The 17,556-nt window shown below is 48.5% G+C and overlaps 2 protein-coding genes across 2 annotated transcripts in view; both read right to left on the bottom strand.

Annotated features, from left to right (window-relative positions):
• Window positions 1-595: 595 nt before the first annotated feature.
• LOC115529993 (nectin-4) overlaps window positions 596-17,556 on the bottom strand; it is a 19,835-nt gene continuing 2,874 nt past the window's right edge. The window contains exons 2-11 of the mRNA XM_030339156.1: window positions 15,728-15,925; window positions 14,874-15,041; window positions 13,046-13,324; window positions 10,998-11,115; window positions 8,080-8,234; window positions 7,251-7,410; window positions 6,341-6,416; window positions 5,834-5,896; window positions 3,869-4,078; window positions 596-3,244 (exon numbers count right to left, since the gene is read on the bottom strand). Of these exons, the coding sequence (XP_030195016.1) occupies window positions 2,765-3,244; window positions 3,869-4,078; window positions 5,834-5,896; window positions 6,341-6,416; window positions 7,251-7,410; window positions 8,080-8,234; window positions 10,998-11,115; window positions 13,046-13,324; window positions 14,874-15,041; window positions 15,728-15,925 (1,907 nt within the window). The 3' untranslated portion in view covers window positions 596-2,764. The remainder of the gene's footprint in view (window positions 3,245-3,868; window positions 4,079-5,833; window positions 5,897-6,340; window positions 6,417-7,250; window positions 7,411-8,079; window positions 8,235-10,997; window positions 11,116-13,045; window positions 13,325-14,873; window positions 15,042-15,727; window positions 15,926-17,556) is intronic.
• Window positions 15,943-17,556, bottom strand: part of ndufs2 (NADH:ubiquinone oxidoreductase core subunit S2) — a 21,556-nt gene continuing 19,942 nt past the window's right edge. Inside the window, exon 15 of the transcript XR_003973676.1 lies at window positions 15,943-15,973. The gene's annotated coding sequence lies outside the window, so the exon portion shown is untranslated. The remainder of the gene's footprint in view (window positions 15,974-17,556) is intronic.

The following is a 17,556-nucleotide window of genomic DNA, read 5'->3' as shown; positions in this document are numbered from 1 at the left end:
GTTGGTCGTTCTAGTGCCCATTTAAATAAATATTAAAACATTATTTTTACTTTAAGCTAGGCCTACATCAACTATTTTTCTTTTTTGTTCCTATTTGGGTTACCGAACACTTGGTCAACTAAAGATTATCCATCATAAAAAGCAAACCTTTAAAACCGATAATGTCTGACATACTGAAAGGGTTATTTTTAGAACCATTTTAATTATTTTATCTTGCAGTTGGATAACTTCTAATTGTGTAGGTGTTGCACATAAAGTAACACAAACATTTTATTCACTCTGTTCTTGCATACTGCTTTGAGACAAACGTGTGTGTGTGTGTGTGTGTGTGTGTGTGTGTGTGTGTGTGTGTGTGTGTGTGTGTGTGTGTGTGTGTGTGTGTGTGTTCGTTCGTGTGTGTGTGTGTGTGTGTGTGTGTGTGTGTGTGTGTGTGTGTGTGTGTGTGTGTGTGTGTGTGTGTGTGTGTGTGTGTGTGTGGGTGTGTGTGTGTGTGTGTGTGTGTGTGTGTGTGTGTGTGTGTGTGTGTGTTTCCCTCAGTAGATTTGCGACACACCAGCTCACAGTTATGTTGTCGCCGGTAATGTAAAATACAATACAATAAAAATATGGAACTTTATTTCCACTTTTTTTATACCAAGCAACAGGCTTACATTCAGACACCCACACAAACCCCTTTAAAATATGGCTTTAAAAAGCGAGAAACGATGTTTCAAGATCACAGTGGAATAAAACGGCTGCACTTTCACAATATATACACTAGGGGGCAATATTTACACATATACCGCATATCGGCAATGCGCGTCCGTTTCTTTTTACTTTATATGAAAGAGGTCACTGTTATTATACATCAATGACCCCTCCAATATGCATTCAATTGCTTACGAGCTATATCAACATCATTTAGTCCCAAAGAATAAAAAAACAATATACATCTGCTAAGAAAAGACATTTTTTTACACAGACAGATAACACTTAATAAAAACATTTCAAAATGTTTGTGAAACACAATAATACTTCATATTTGCCCTGAGGCAAAGATATCTCACCACGTCAAGGCAGTTGGTGGTTAAAATAAAAAACTCCCACAATGTTAGACAGGCCTATGGGCATGCATCATGTAAATATTTTGTGTTTCTTTGTTGTCCCAATACAATCCTCTCCACATCCTCTTCCGACTCAACTCGTCCAGTCTTTATTGCAGTATGTCAAAGTAAACGTGACAAATGTTCAGGCCTGGGTGTGTTTTCGTTACAGTCCCTGTTCTTAAGGCGCGTTTCCCGGTAGATCTGACTCATTAAAGATCCAACACACCACAATGCCTGTAACAACATGACAGCCACCACAAAATAAACCATCCATCACATCTTTGGCTCTCTTCAACTGGGAAGATCCATTCTTATTGAGTACAGAGTATAGGTTAGGCCTACAGTTGCAGCATTGATGCGATACGGCGTGCTAATAGTAATAACAGGAATACATCATGTACTGTGTGACTGTACATTTCTCAGTGCGGTGTGAAGACGTCCCAGAAGAGGACCAGAGGGCGATTTACAGAGGTATGTTTGGGATTCAGCTCCCACCATGGACTGTCTGCATGGCCAGGTTTCACCACTAGAGGGTGGCAAAATGTACCGTTGGTCTCCAATCCGCTCAGCGTCAGAAGTGTGTCAAATACATTTGTTGAAAGTATATTTACCGTGCTTGTAGCTCAATATCAACTGATATCCTAAATAGCTGTACATGGTTAGAGTGCCAGACAGGCACTTTAATTTTCTAAAGTAATGTATGTGGTGGTTCGGGCATCTGGTAAGGATGCCCACTGGGCGCCTCCCTTGGGAGGTGTTTCAGGCATGTCCAGTGGGGAGGAGACCTCGGGGAAGACCCAGGACTAGGTGGAGAGATTATATCTCAACACTGGCCTGGGAACGCCTCGGGATCCCCCCGTCAGAGCTGGTCAATGTGGCCCGGGAAAGGGAAGTCTGGGGCCCCCTGCTTGAGCTGCTCCCCCCGCGACCGACCCCGGACAAGCGGATGAAGGTGAGATGAGAGGGAAGTTCACTGGGGAAATATGCAAAATTCGTTTGCATGGAAGTATTTATCCGTATATTTAGTAGACACTTTCATCCCCAATAAATCATCAAAGTAAAAAGGAGCAAGAAGTTAGGCCATACTGCTCAAAGATGTCTACAAGTAGAATGTGGACTCAAACCTAGGACCTGCTCGACTGGGATTCGAACACCCTCGACCCTAGAGAACCCCTCAGTGACAGGATTCTTCCAGGTAGGGAAATATATAAGAATATATACAAAAATATAGCAGGCTTTATCTCATGTTAGTTGATAGTGTGCTATAAAGGCTGCACCCTTTGCACCAGACATATTAGCAATTCATTAAATAACCACAGAACATAACTGGTGCCTATTGCCCCCCTGGCAGACGAGCCCCCTGGGTCACCTGTCCTGTCCTCCCAGCTGTCCATCCATCTAGAACCTACCACGGGCACAGAGGGACACCTAGAACAGCATTAACAAACAATGCCCAGTGTATTCCAGGCCCAGAGCCAGTGTGTCGCATAGCACAACCTGGTTCTGGGCGGAACACATTCAACGGCTCATCTCAGTCTCATCGCCGCCGACATGTAGGAGTCAGAACACACCCGGTTATCTGAGGTCCAATCAGAGCCCAGAGCTCTGCGGCTCATAGAGTCCGCCCTGGGCCTAGGGGGGGGCGTGTTACCCCCCCCCCCCCCACCCCCCACCCCCGGCTAAACGATCTGGGCCTTGTGGATGTGGGAGGCGTGGGGGTTGGGGAGGGGGGAGCGGCTCTTGGGTCTCAGCGTCCCGTTGGTCAGGTGGTGCTGCGGCGCCTGCTGCTGGAAGTGGACCTGCGGGGCGTCCATCATCAGCGAGCTGTGGGTCTCGCTGCCGTAGGGGTCGTCGTCGTCGTCGTCGTCGGGGTGCCCGCCGTCGCCGTGGCGGTCGCCGCGCACCAGCCGCCCCTGGACCTCAGGACACATCAGGCCGCCCAGACCCTCGTCCTCCTCGTCTTCCTCGTCGCCCCGGGTCGGGTAGCCGCAGCGGGGCGGCGGGGGCTGCATGTTGCGCGTGCCGTTGGCGATCCTGCCTCCTCCTCCTCCTCCTCCGTCGTCGGTGCCGTGGGGCTGGCGGGTGCGCAGGATCTCGGTGGAGTGGAGCACCGGGACGGGGGACGGGAGGAGGGGGGGGTGCATCCTCTGCTTGTCCTGCTGGAGACACCGCCGGGAGGGGGGGACGTCAGCCGGGCGGAGTGGATCTCAGGGTGCCCAGGGTGCGTGTCCACTGGAGGGTTGAATGTCGTGTGTGTGTGTGTGTCTTATCATGGATCGTGCTTAGCGTTGCATGTGTAACGTGGGCCGACGTTGTTTTAGTTAACCCGGTGCGCGGCGCAATTGGAAATGTTTCGTAGCCTACGCCATTTTAGTTTGTATGATTTGATTGTTGTAGAAAATAGGAACCAAACTGTTACTGACAACAGTGGGATGGTTAAGAAAAATATGACAAAGTGTGAAAAATGTGCAAGTAAGTGTGTGTGCACATTTGTGTTTGTGTTTATGCACATTTGCATGTGTGTGTGTGCATTCATGTGTGTGTATGTGTGCACATTCCTGTGTGTGTGTGTGTGTGTGTGTGTGTGCGTGTGTGTGCGTGTGTGTGTGTGCGTGTATGCAAATTTGTTTGTGTGTTTCTGCAGATTTTGTGTGTGTGTGTGTGCATTCATGTGTGTGTGTGTGTGTGTGTGTGTATGCCCATTCATGTGTGTGTGTGTGTGTGTGTATCCTAAATAGCTGCATTCATGTGTGTGTGTGTGTGTGTGTGTGCGGCCCCCTCACCAGCGACATGGTGCTGTTCCTGGCGTAGGACTCCACGCGGAGCCTCTTCTCCTCGTCCCGTTCCAGGATCCGGCTGCCCCCTCGCCGCGACCCGTTGGTCAGCGAAGGCCGACCCAGGTGGTCCAGCAGCATCCCTCCGCCCCCTCCTCCCCCTACACCGGCCCACCCGCCCGACAGGGTGGAGCGACTGTCCCGACTGAGAGCCTGGTCCTGCGGAGCACGGTGAGAGACACCGGTTAGGGGACAGAGGGTGGGGGGAGCAGCGGGGGGGGGAGGGAGGGCTGGAATGGTCCTGCATTCAGGCCTGCTGTCCCGGGGGGTGTCCTGGGCAAAGCCATTTTGCAGATGTGAAACTGTATTTGTGATCAACCCTTATGCTACATTAGTTAGAGATGTGAAACTGTATTTGTGATCAACCCTTATGCTACATTAGTTAGAGATGTGAAACTGTATTTGTGATCAACCCTTATGCTACATTTGTTAGAGATGTGCAACTGTGTTTGTGATCAACCCTTATGCTACATTAGTTAGAGATGTGAAACTGTATTGGTAACTAACCCTGTTGCTTCATTAGTAAGGAGAGGTGTTTTGCAGATGTGAAACTGTATTTGGGACTAGCCCTAATGCTAAATTACTAAGGAGAAGGCATTTTGAAGATGTAAACTATGTTTTACTACCCCTACTACTTCATTAGTAAGGAGAAATATTTTGCAGATGTGAAAATATTTTTTATTAACCCAACCGCCTCATTAGTAAGGAAAGGCATTTGGCAGGCGTACACTATTTGTGACTAACACTAATGATACCTTAATGAGGACAGGTATTTTGCAGATGCAAATCTGTATTTGTCACTAACCCTAATGCGACAATAGTAAGGAAGGGCTTGTTCCAAATGGTTTACAGCTATTTGGCAGATGGAAACTATTTGTGACTTACCATAAATCTACATTGGCATTAAAGGAATTTTGCAAATCGAAACTATTTGTAACGAACCCCAAAAATACATTAGTAAGGAAAGCTATTTTGCCCTCAGAAGTGGATGTGAAACTGGACTTGTTTTCTGTAAAGTAAGAAGAAAAGCAGTGGCAGAGTTTCTTCATCCTTCCCTAATGGAACCCCCCCTCACTGGTCAGAGTGGGGTGCAAAGGCTCGGTATCTCAACAAAAAATGAAATGCAAAGCAAAGAGTCTGAATTAAAGGAAGGGAACTGGGGGTAGAAGAAGTTAAAGTGAACACCAACTGTGTTTCACAACCTATTGCATCACACATTTCTTTCCCCCCTAGCCAACCAGGGCAGTAGTCAACAGACAGCCGGGAGGAACAGGTTGGGTCGGTCGGGCTGCACAAGGCTCGGTGTTGGAACCATCACCGTCGTACCATGAGCAATAATTAATAACTCTGACTAAATCTCTGACTCTCAGGTTACCAGTGGATCCCAGTCGCACTGATTGGCGGTGCGACGCCCTCTCACAAACTGTCGACTTATATCAACGCTTTCCACTTCCATCACATGACGTTCCATTGGACACACACACACACACTCATCATCGTATGGGGAAGATGTTTGGGAAAAACAGGAAATGGGATCGGCTGGTTTTGGACCCGCTGTTGTGGGTTTCCTGTGGCTTGTAATATTTTTAAAGCACTTTTACTTCCCTCAAAAAAGTAAGTTTTTGGTCTGGTCAAGTCTGCCGCTGTTAGAGACAGCAGCCTCTCAAGTAGCTCCGCAGCACCCAGAGTGTTTTGATAAATATCCCGTGGATATGACTAACTTTACTCTTATTCTGTTTGTTACTTGGCGTTTGCTGCTGCTGGAAGTGCAATTTTGAGAGGGATTCATAAAGTCCCAATCTATCTAGTCAATTTAGCCAAAAATGTTGGAAAGAGGTGTGTCCACGCCGAAAGGTTGTTTTGGCATGGACAAACCACCTACACACACACACGTGACTGTCTGTGTGTACTGACCCCAAGGGACGACAGGCTGGCTCGAATCGTTCCCTCAACCCTCAGGGAGTTCTTCTCTGTCATCTGGAAGGAACACAACCAACAAGAGGAGGTGGTGAGCTGACACACACACACAGACACACACACATACACACACAGACAGACAGACAGACAGACAGACAGACAGACAGACAGACAGACACACAGACAGACACACAGACACAGAAATACACACACACACACACACACACACACACACACACACACACGCACACACCTACAGACAGACACAAACACAGACAGACAGACAGACAGACAGACAGACAGACAGACACACACACACACAGACACACAGACACAGACGCACACACACACAAACACACACAGATACACATGCATACAGACACATACACAGACACACACACACAGACACACAAAGAGAAACACAGAAACTCACACACAGACACAGACACACAGACACACACACAGAAACGTTGTCGTCTAGCTGGGGAACAGCGCGGCGTTTACCTGTTCTATTGAGTCCATTTGGTCCGAGTTGACCCTCCTGAAGGAGGCCTGGCGGACCAGGTTGCTGATCTCATTACTGAAAGCGAGAAAAACGTGAGAGGGGTCGGTTAGTTGGGTCGGTTAGCTGGGAGGGCCCCGTCTCAGGATCACAAAGGGTCACAAAGGCATCAGTGAAGCTAGGGAGGGAGACCAGTGCTTTCTAACCTAATAGAAGCAGAACTACTTTAATGACCCACAAAGGGAAATGGGGAGTTTTAGTGGCTCTCTTTCAAGAATAATGTATCTATAAGCATGGAAAATTTCTAAGAAAATAAAATATAAAATATGAAGAATGTGAATAACCTGTGGTTTATACTACAATATATAACAAAAACAGATGTCAGGCGATCTAATTTTATCGGAAAATTCTTTGAACACCACTTGCATCTGTCGTTCCCCCCCCCCCCACACACACACACACGCACACCTATTTACGTATCCACACCTGCTGGTAATGTCAACCACACCAAGCAGTGCTGCTGGTTTTGCTCGTGGGTTTAAAGCATTAGGCAACCTGTGTTTCTACGCAGAAGACCTTTCAAATGTCCTTCGTTCATCAACTCAGATTCCAACAATGGATGCATCATAAAAGCCATCGGAGTACCAGGTACACACAACACCTTCGGCTTAACCCTTCACAAAGGAAGACATCAGGTTCCCAGCTCACACCCTCCTAAAGTCAATCACTCAGGTGTTCTCGTCTTGCTCGTCGGACGAAGCAAAACGCAACCAAGCCGACCCTTCGGTCGGGTCAGCTGCTCTTATCCATGAGCCTCCCACCGCTGACGGGACCCCCTGGGGGGCCCTAAACAAAGCGGTGGACGTTGTGAGAGCGCCGGCGCCGGCGCCTCGCACGGCGGCGGCCACTCACTCCTTCACGGTGAGCTGGCGCTCCAGCTTCTTGTTGCGGCGCTTGTGGTGACACGTCACGCTGACGATGACCACCAACATCAGCAGCAGCAGACCGCCCGCCGCCCCGCCCACACCAATCAGGAGCAGGTTGTCCGGCTCCGCCTCCTTCTGGGGCTCGTCTGGTGGGGGGGGGGGGGGGGGGGCGAGAGAGGGAGGGAGAGGAGGTTATTCACTTGCGATAATGTTATGTTGTTGCTGTTTGCATGCTTTGGCAATGCAGGCGTGTTTGTTGTTGTTGGAGGGAGGCAGGGAGAGAGGGAGGGGGGAGGGAGGGAGGGAGAGAGGGAGGGGGGAGGGAGGGAGAAGAGAGGGAGGGATGTCTTATTTAATTGTTACAATGTTATTTTTATATTATATTGTTGTATCAGGCTTGGGCAAAACAAACATGTTTTTGTCATGCAAGGGAAGGAGGGAGGGAGGGGGAGAGAGAGGGAGCAAGGGAGACAGAGAGACGGAGACAGAGAGAAGGGGAGGGAGAGAGAGAGAGAGAGAGAGAGAGAGAGAGAGAGAGAGAGAGAGAGAGAGAGAGAGAGAGAGAGAGAGAGAGAGAGAGAGAGAGAGAAAGAGACAGAGACAGAGACAGAGACAGAGACAGAGACAGAGAGAGAGAGAGAGAAGGGGAGGGAGAGAGAGAGAGGACCTGCTCACAAACACAGGTTTGAGAGAGGCGGGTGCCTTCATGTTTGTTCAATTCCTGAGTTGAAAACGTCTTCGGGAGAAACTTATAAGAAGAGCAGAGCATTAATGAAGCTATTAAAATAGAGCTAATAATAGAGCTAGTAACCTACCGGCCACCTTCAGCTCGACCGTCGCCTTGCTGCTGTCCACGACGTTCCTGACCACGCACTGGTACACGCCCCCGTCCCCCGCGCTCAGAGGGCGCCCAAACTCCAGCGTGCCGTTGGGGTGAGGAATGACTCCCTGTGGGAGATCCCCTCCCTGCCTACACACACACACACACACGCACAAACGATTACACACACACACAAACACACACACAGAAGCGCACAAACGACCTCACACACACACACACACACACACACACACACACACACACACACACACACAAGCACACACACCGTGAGTTTGTCATGTTGCCGACTGCAAAAGTCTGGATAACATTTGAAAACGATTGTATATGTTATTGATTATTATTTTTCCCAATTGGTTTGTCCGTGTTTCAAAAGGTTAAATGATATTATGTAATGGAACTGGTTTTCTTTCACTTTGTATTTGCAGGAGATAAAATGTGCCATTACGGTCAGCTTGTAGTAGCAGTCTGACAAAGTCAATATGAACATATTTACAGGGGAGAAAGTACATGTCTCTATAGAGTTTTTAACGTTGGCTGTCTATGAGGCATGACATAGTTTTCCCTAATGTAACCAAATAACAAAAGGTTGCTCTGTTTACCCAGAGGGACCTGTGTCAATAGTAAATAGTAAAAACGCATTAGCTCATGACAATGTGAGGGGTTGAGGGAGTGCTTGTTCAGCTTCTTGGGACAGTATAGAAGCCTCCAGTGGGAAGGATCCCTGACGGCGGCCTCAACTCAAGTGGAAGGATTTGCCTATGTCTCAGTGGGGGTCAAGGGTTAAACATCTATGGCCCATACGTATCTCCACCACGACAACGAGCATGCCCGCACGTACCCACGCCAACATTCTGATAACATTGCAAACAAATCCACGGCTTTGGCATCGTATTCCTCTGGGCAGATCTCTAAAGATCGCTCCAGCTTTCACACCTACACCCACCCCCCGCCCCCCCCCCATAAAACAACTCCTCCTCCCCCTCCCTCCCCCCTCCGACTCCCTCCCTGGTGTGAAACTGTCTGCTGTGTCTGAAGCCGACAACACAAGCTGCAACAAGACACGCTGACAGCAACCATTACTTCACCTCCCCTCGCTTTGCATTGACTCAGCAAACCGGTTCTCCCACTGTAACACTGGGAGTGTGTGTGTGTGTGAGTGTGTGTGTGCGCAGGGTGAGTTGTAACAAGAGCGCACAACTGACTTTCCCCGCGCCTCTTGCGAGTGTCGATCGGGGGTTGGCGTGCCGTACGCAGGTGTTGACACACAAACACACATAAGCCCTGTGTGTGTGTGTGTGTGTGTGTGTGAGTGTGTGTGTGTGTGTGCATGTGCCCACACGTCCTCTGGCTGAATGATTGCGTGCATCGTGTGCGTCTGGTGAGCTTAACTCACAAACACTACACACACACACACACCCATCCTGATTATGCTCTCGTGTGACTAACATCTCGGGGAGCTGGTGGCGAAAAAAAAATCCACAGCGGACCTCAGACGGCGTCCGGGAATGACCAGAGAAGAAGAAGAGAAAAGGAAAACGGCGTTTCGAACCCGGGCTGAACATGGGCATCTCTTCACGCAGGGTTGACAGTATTTCCGCCTCAGGGCCCAACTGTCGCTTCGGATCAACCGTGTGGCGGAGAGCCAACTCTTTTCTTTTTTCCTTTTCAAGGCGCCCCCCCCCCCCCCCCCCCCCCCCCCCCCCCCCCCCCCCCCCCCCGGTTTTGGGGGCGACCACGCCCTGAGAAGGGGTGAATGAACGCGCGACGGAGGCGGCTCGGTCCTTTAGACATCGGCAGGTGACTCAAGGAAGTGAGAAGAACCGCAGGAGGCATGTGACATGAAAGACAGTTTCTCCCACTGCCCCAGAGCCCCGGGGTGCTTGGCCCACTGAGGAGGAGGAGGAGGAGGAGGAGGAGGAGGAGGCGGAGGAGGAGGAGGAGGAGGCGGAGACGGAGGAGGAGGAGCAGGAGGAGCAGGAGGAGGAGGAGGAGGAGGAGGAGCAGGAGGAGCAGGAGGAGCAGGAGGAGGAGGAGCGGGAGGAGGAGGAGGAGGAGGAGGAGGAGGAGCAGGAGGAGGAGGAGGAGCAGGAGGAGGAGGAGCAGGAGGAGGAGGAGGAGGAGGAGGAGGAGGAGGAGGAGGAGGAGCAGGAGGAGGAGGGGGAGCAGGAGGAGGAGGAGGAGGAGGAGGAGGAGGAGGGGGAGGAGGAGGAGGAGCAGGAGGAGGTTTTTCAGAGCGGAACATGATAATGAGGTGTTGAACACACCCCCTCCACAGCCTCCACACAATGCGTCTGGTGGGGTGTTGTGTGGAGGTCCTGTGAAAGCAGGCGTGCTGCCCAGACGTCGAGGCCCCTCTTGGCTCGAGTTTATCGCTGACGAAGACGGGATTTGATAATGGTTAAAAAATGGTGGTCCCCAAGTTGGGCCAAATTTGCCAATTAGTTGACGCATGAACTTAGAAGCTCAGTGATTATAAATGTGTGTACTTTGCCAATCAATGTACTTAAAATGGTTCTCTTTAGTTAAACGTAAGGGTCAATGCTCTTGATGTATAATTTACCTGACGGTGATGTACACATACACACACACACACACACACACACACACACACACACCCCTCCCCAAACCCACATACACACACAAACAAACTAACACTTAACGTGACCTTTAGTACCCTGTCAACACTGTTGATCATAAATTTCACGCTCGGAAAAAACAATAATAATCCTTACTGAATGAAAAAAACACCTCAACCACGAGCAGACAAGAGCAATGCGGCATTAGTCAAGACCAGACACTTAGTCACGCGGCCTCCTCGCCTCTCCAGACAGTCAACACTCCCCCCCACACACACACACACACACACAGAACCCCCCTGGCCACTCCACTCACCTGGTCCAGGTGAATTCCTCAGGCATGGGGTTTCCCCCGCTCCGACAGTGCAGCATCGCCGTCTCCATGCCAACGAACCAGTTCGGACTGTAGCCGGACACCTCTGCGTTGGGGGGGTCTGTGGCGGGAGGGAGAGGGGGAGAGATTTGACAATCAGTCAAACACTAGAGTCATTTCTGGGAATATGTCTGTCAGTCGGAGTCATGCTGGTTTTTTTTTTATCGTGGGAAGATTATATGGGCGGATGATTAATGATGAGTTTGGTGGGTGATTTACTTTCAGGTGTTGATGTGCTTTACAATTTTACACACACAATTTTGACCTAATATTTCCAATCATTGTGGGACCAAAGAACTAACGCTGAACTAAGAACTGACTGAGAAGGCTGCAGCCGTCAGCCGCTTATGGGCTACTATGCGATCCTTAAGTAAATGGTGGCCCTTTAGTCATCTCCTCTAAAGGTGTTGTTTTGGCCACTGACATGATCAGATTATATTATATCAGTGAAAGGATCCTGACAAAGATTTTAAACTTGTTTCTTTATCTTTCACTTGGACTCAGACTGTTTGTTCGATCTAGATCTAGAAATCTGGTTGCTGCATCAGGCAATCACAAAGGACTGCTAATCACAATCTCAACATTCCTTCAACCAAATCTTTGAGATAACACTGAGCTACATTTGCTCGTCATCCAACACAAACTCCCCTGTCTATAGCCGTCACTCACAACTCCACCGTTGTCTTCCTGCAGTGACTCAACTCTTGCAGGACTTGGACGCAATAACAACCGTGATCAGGGTAACGGTAAAAAAACGAGTTTGTAGGGATCTTTTCCATTATGTAAGAATATAATCTTAGCCTGTCAGAGGCAAAAACCAGCACTTTTAATTTAAAGAAGGAATGTGACGGATGCCATTGCCCTCAAAGATAACATTTGAACCCCTACTCGCAGATAACGAATGCAGCGGATTTCCATTTCATAAGTTGCATTCCTCATTAGGCTATTGGACCCAAAATGATCTGTAAACAAGGTAAAGATTTAAAAAAATCCCAAAGCTTTTCTTTAAAGAGAAATTTGGATCACGAGAGTGAAAATAAGAAGGTCGCTGGGTTGTTCTGATGGTTCTGTCTCACAAGATGGCGCCCGGCGTGACGTACGATCACCGTCACTATTGGGTGTTTCTGCTGTGTCTTTTACAGTAAAAGTCATTCATGAGTATCTGAGAATTTTTTAGATAATGTAATGAAGAGAATGCTATCTTGATGATGTTCCACGCGCTTCTCCGCCTGTATGCAATATGCGTGTGCACATGTGCACGGTCTTGTGCGATTTACATCAGTCGCGTCCTTTGATGGAGGACTTCTGCACCTTCTTCACAAGCTCAGGGGCTAGCGAGTACAGCTACAAAAGGACCGCATGAGATAGCTAACTCTTTAGTCAGTTTGTTAGATTTAACATAACCAGAAGGAGTCTGTCAGATAACGTTGGCACCAGAATGAGCCTGTACACGCTAGGTTGCTTACGCTAACAGCGATAGGCAGCATACATTGCTTGTTGACTGCTTTCACGTTAGTCGTGTAAGCTAGCTAACTCAGAATGGGCCCCGGAATGGAAAGTGGTGATGGTTCGGTAGCATCTTATCCTAGCTAACTTTGTTGTATACGGGAAATAGGTTAACCTTGCAATGGTTGGTGCCATTGCAAGGCACCAACCATTGCAAGTAAGTATTTTAAGTAATTTTCTTTGTTGCATGTTAATGCACCTCGGAAAATCTTTTTGGTGTATGGTTTACCTTTTGGTGATGTACTGAATCAATCCTTTTATTTCACAAGGACCTATTCAAAATGGTTGGCAATGACAATAATGCCTTGTTTCCGTGAACATCCTTACTTTACCGACAATGATATATTGGTTCTCCTTCTTCTGAGAAATGGACTTATTGTAAGTTGCTTTGGCTAAAAGCACCCGCTAAACGCCCTAAATGTAAATGTCAATGTTAGCTTCTGAATGAGATTGCACCGCTAACACGCTAGCCGGGGCCGACTCACAGTGCACTACCACGTTGTTGCGGAGCCTCCGAGGCTTCTTCAGGGACTGGTGGGAGACCAGGCAGTCCAGCTTCTTGCCGTTCATGCTCCGCAGGGGGTGCAGGGAGTAGTGGGAGGACACGGAGCCGGTGTCGGAGGAGCGGTTGGTGGACTGGCCGTTGAGGTCGGTGTCCCAGGAGAGGCTGGGCAGCGGGCGGGCCACGGAGCGACAGGCGGCGGCCAGACGGTACGACTGGCCCTCCACCAGGATGACCGGGTCCAGGGAGGAGATGGGGACAGCTGGGGGGTTAGAGGGTAGGGGTCAGGGGTCATGCATGAGATGAGCAGGGGCAGACACTTGAGATCGGGAGTTAAACCAGGTTTGAGTGTGATTAGCCATTACAAGCTGTTTTAAACTTGGCCTTTTCCTGTATTTTAGTGACATCACAAGTGGCGAGTCCACCTAGATGTATAAAAGGAGCGTTCACTCTCCTGGTGATAACGAGACGGCTCGCCAGTGACGCTTACGCGTGTTCCCGACAGCGGCCGTTCATGTGCACTTGGGAAACAGCCGGTTGGGAATCTAAAAGTTCTTCACAGCAGGGGGTTTTTATCCGATAAAAACCAGTCAGAACTTTGCATGTCTTTATTTCCTTGATGCCTATCACCTATATCCTATTGCTTTTGTTTATGAGAATTATACCAGTCTATACAACTTCAACACTTGGCCAAGACACAAGGTGGAAAGAAAAATAAAAGGATTGCAACCAAAGAAACTCAGAACCGTACAGTATTGCCACTGTATGGACGGCAACACTTCCTCTATCTTTAACTAGAGCTGGTTTACCAGTACACAACGTTTAAACTGAGCAAAGTCATGCCAACAGACGTTACAACGTCAATCAATAGTAAAGTATGTGATATGATGGTTGATTCTTTTATATTGACTAAAACGCATGTTCATGCGCGCCACTAGTAAACCATGTGTCACCAACTGGGCAACTCTTTAATCCAAATTTGGCCCGAGTTGCTGAAAGGAAGTAGAATCATAACAGCGTCATGTGGTGTCATTCACGCAAACTCTACGACGTGCTGAAAATGTTTTCCCCATAATTTCCAGCGAAGTGAACACACCACATGGATAGATGAGCAACGTTTGCTACAGTCCACTGGGTAATCTTCCTCTTCTGTCATCACAAGAGGGCGTGTCCACCTAGATGTGTGCTGGATATTAATCTACCAGCCTATCCAGTGAACTGTAGCAAAAGTTGCTCATCTATCCGTCATACATCGGAGTTGACCCGCCCACTTGTGATGTCAGAAGTGGTTTTCAAAACGGCTTGTAATGGCTAATCACTCGCACACCTGGTGGTATAATATGTCACCTTCAAAGGTAAACTACAACGCTCAGCTATTTTCTCATGTAGGGAGATATTGCCTAATTTGTGTAATGTGAAAAATCGCAGTCCTTGACAACAGCTCAGTTTCCAGGACAACAATTGGAAAGGGTTGGACCAGTGATATCATGAACAAGCAGCACTCTGTTAAAGTAGAAGATAGCTGAGCGTGACGGTTCCCCTGGAGCTCCTAAGGTCAGGGTGGATGGGGTTAGGTTTGGTTAATGGCGTTAATGCCAGTGGGGAGTGTGTTAACGCAGTGCGCGTGCACAGCCTCACCCACTCATAGTAATCGCGTAATCATTACGCAACTACGGTGGTTCATTAAAATAGTAGATGCACTGAAGTTGACACTCGGCAGTTGGATTCAAGCGGCTGTTTCATTGGTTGGTGGATGACAGTTGGTGGAGAAGGCGGGGGGGGGGGGGGGGGGGGGGGGGGGGGTTGCTTACTCCAGACAGTGAGTGTCAGCTTCTGGTCAAAGTTCCCGGCTGGGAAGGTGCTGATGTGGCAGGTGTAGCTGCCCTCGTCCAGCACCTCCGTGGTCAGGATGACCAGGCTGGAGTCCACCATGGGCTCGCTGCTCTGGAACCGCACACGGCCTGACCACGGCCCAAACGCTGGGGGGGGGGGGATAGAGGTAAAGGTTAGATCCAAAATGGTGGTGGTGGTAACGATGATGATGATGATGATGATGATGAGGGTGGTGGTGATGATGATGAGGGCAGTGGGGATGATGCAGAAGTACATCATTAAGAAAGTAAAGTAAAAAGTCTGCCATGTTACCTGTCTGTCTGTCTGTCTTTCATGGTACCTGTCTGTCTGTCTATCTGTCAGGTTATTTGTCTGTCTCTCTGTCTGTCTCTGAAGTTACATTTCTGTCTGTCTGTTTTTCTGTCAGGTAACTTGTCTGTCTGTCTATCTGTCAGGTTATTTGTGTGTGTGTGTGTGTCTGTCTGTCTGTCTGTCAGGTGACCCCTCTTCCTGTCAGTCTGTCCGTCAGGTGACCAGTCTGTCAGGTGACCTCTGTCTCTCGGTCTGTCTCCGAAGTTACCTGTCTATCTGTCCGTCAGGGTACCTGTCTGTCCGTCTGTTTGTCTGGCTTACAGGTTACCTGTCTGTCTGTCTGTCTGACAGGTTACCTGTCCGTCTGTCAGGTTACCTGTCTGTCTGTCTGTCTGTCTGTCTGTCTGACAGGTTACCTGTCTGTCTGTCTGTCTGTCTGTCTGTCTGTCTGTCTGACAGGTAACCTGTCTGTCTGTCTGTCTGTCTGTCTGTCTGTCTGTCTGTCTGTCTGTCAGGTTACCTGTCTGTCCGTCCTGATGATGGGCAGCCATGATCTGGTCCCGGCTGCCGCCGGGCCCCTCTTTGTACCAGGTGACCTGCACCACCGTCGACTTGACCCCGGGGTCGTCCCGGTAACGGCAGGGCAGCACCGTCTCCTTCTCCGCCAGCGAGAGCAAGGCATGGTCGGGGGGTGCGTCAAGGAACTCCCCCCTCCCCACTGGGGGGAGAGAGAGAGAGAGAGAGAAAGAGAGAGAGAGAGAGAGAGGGAGTGAAAAAATACATTCAAAGAGTAAATGTAAGTGTAAAATGTATATATAAACATAAACAATACATATTTTGTTTTTTTTCATTCAAAGTATTTTAAGTAATTTTCTATGTTGCATGTTAATGCACCTCGGAAAATCTTTTTGGTGTATGGTTTACCTTTTGGTGATGTACTGATTCAATCCTTTTATTTCACAAGGACCTATTCAAAATGGTTGGCAATGACAATAATGCCATTTGAACAATTCAATGAAATCGCAATTATCATATATATTATGTATACATATAAATATATTTAACTCTCACTTATCTCTTACTGCGGACGAGTGACAGAATGGTGGCATGAGATCAAAAGAGAATGAGGACAAGATTGTGAAAACAAGGAAGACATAACATTTCAATATTCTAACCTGTAATAACCCGATGCACCTTAACCTGATGAGGCTGTTTCTTTGTTCAATATTTGAACCTGGCTGTACAGACATATGTGAGCTGTTACAATAGCCTACTGTCTACTATTAAAGTGGGCGCCTATGTGATGACGTGCCGAAGAAATCCATTAAGCTTGCCTTAATAATGACCCATCACTCACACACACAAACGCACACACACACTCTCTCTCATTCTATCATTCTATTTAATTAGCTGCATAAACTAGTTCATATAAGTTAGATATAAGGTGGTCACACACGCACAATAAACATGCATGCACAATCTGCAGGCTTCTGACCATGTGACCTAAAATGGCCACCTTTAAACTGGAAGTAAAAACAATAATCCTAACAACCTGCGTTGTCCATTATCACCCTCCGAGTGTTGAGTGTAGAGGTGATGAGACGGTTGGTTGGGGGTGGAAGGGAGAGAGGAGGGGGGGAGAGGAGGGGGAGAGAGGAGGGGGAGAGGGGAGGGGGAGAGAGGAGGGGGAGCGAGGAGGGGGAGATGGAGTTTGAACAATAGTTGCCTACACGCACAGAAAGGAGAGGGATAAACCATGCATGTTATGTCTCCGCAGTAAGAGACAAGCAGCGTTTGTTGAGACGGGGGTGAGACAGGAGGTGAGACAAGGGGTGAGACGGGAGAGTGAAAAGGCATCCTGTCCGACGTGTTGCTCAAGACGAGCTGTCTTAGAGCATTTATACACACACACCAACACACCCACACACACTCTTGTACGCACACACATATACACACACACACATAAACTCACACACACACACACACACACACACATACATACACTCACACACAGTCACCAATATATTACATACACTCACATTAATTCACAAACACAATCACAAACACAGACACACAAATGCACCCACACTCACAAACACACACACACACACAAACACTCCAACACAAACGCACCCACACATATACACTCACACACACACACACACACACACACACACACACACACACACACACACATACACAACAACACACACACACACACACTCTCTCATGCGTAAACCCAATCATGTAGAAACACAATCACAAACACACGTATACGGACACCCTAGTGCCGACAGACAGATAAGGAGGGACAGACAGACAGACAGACAGACAGACAGACAGACAGGG

The sequence above is a fragment of the Gadus morhua genome, chromosome 17 (genome assembly GCF_902167405.1).
Source record: "Gadus morhua chromosome 17, gadMor3.0, whole genome shotgun sequence".
Classification (NCBI taxonomy): domain Eukaryota; kingdom Metazoa; phylum Chordata; class Actinopteri; order Gadiformes; family Gadidae; genus Gadus; species Gadus morhua.
This window is presented reverse-complemented; position numbering and strand designations above follow the sequence as displayed.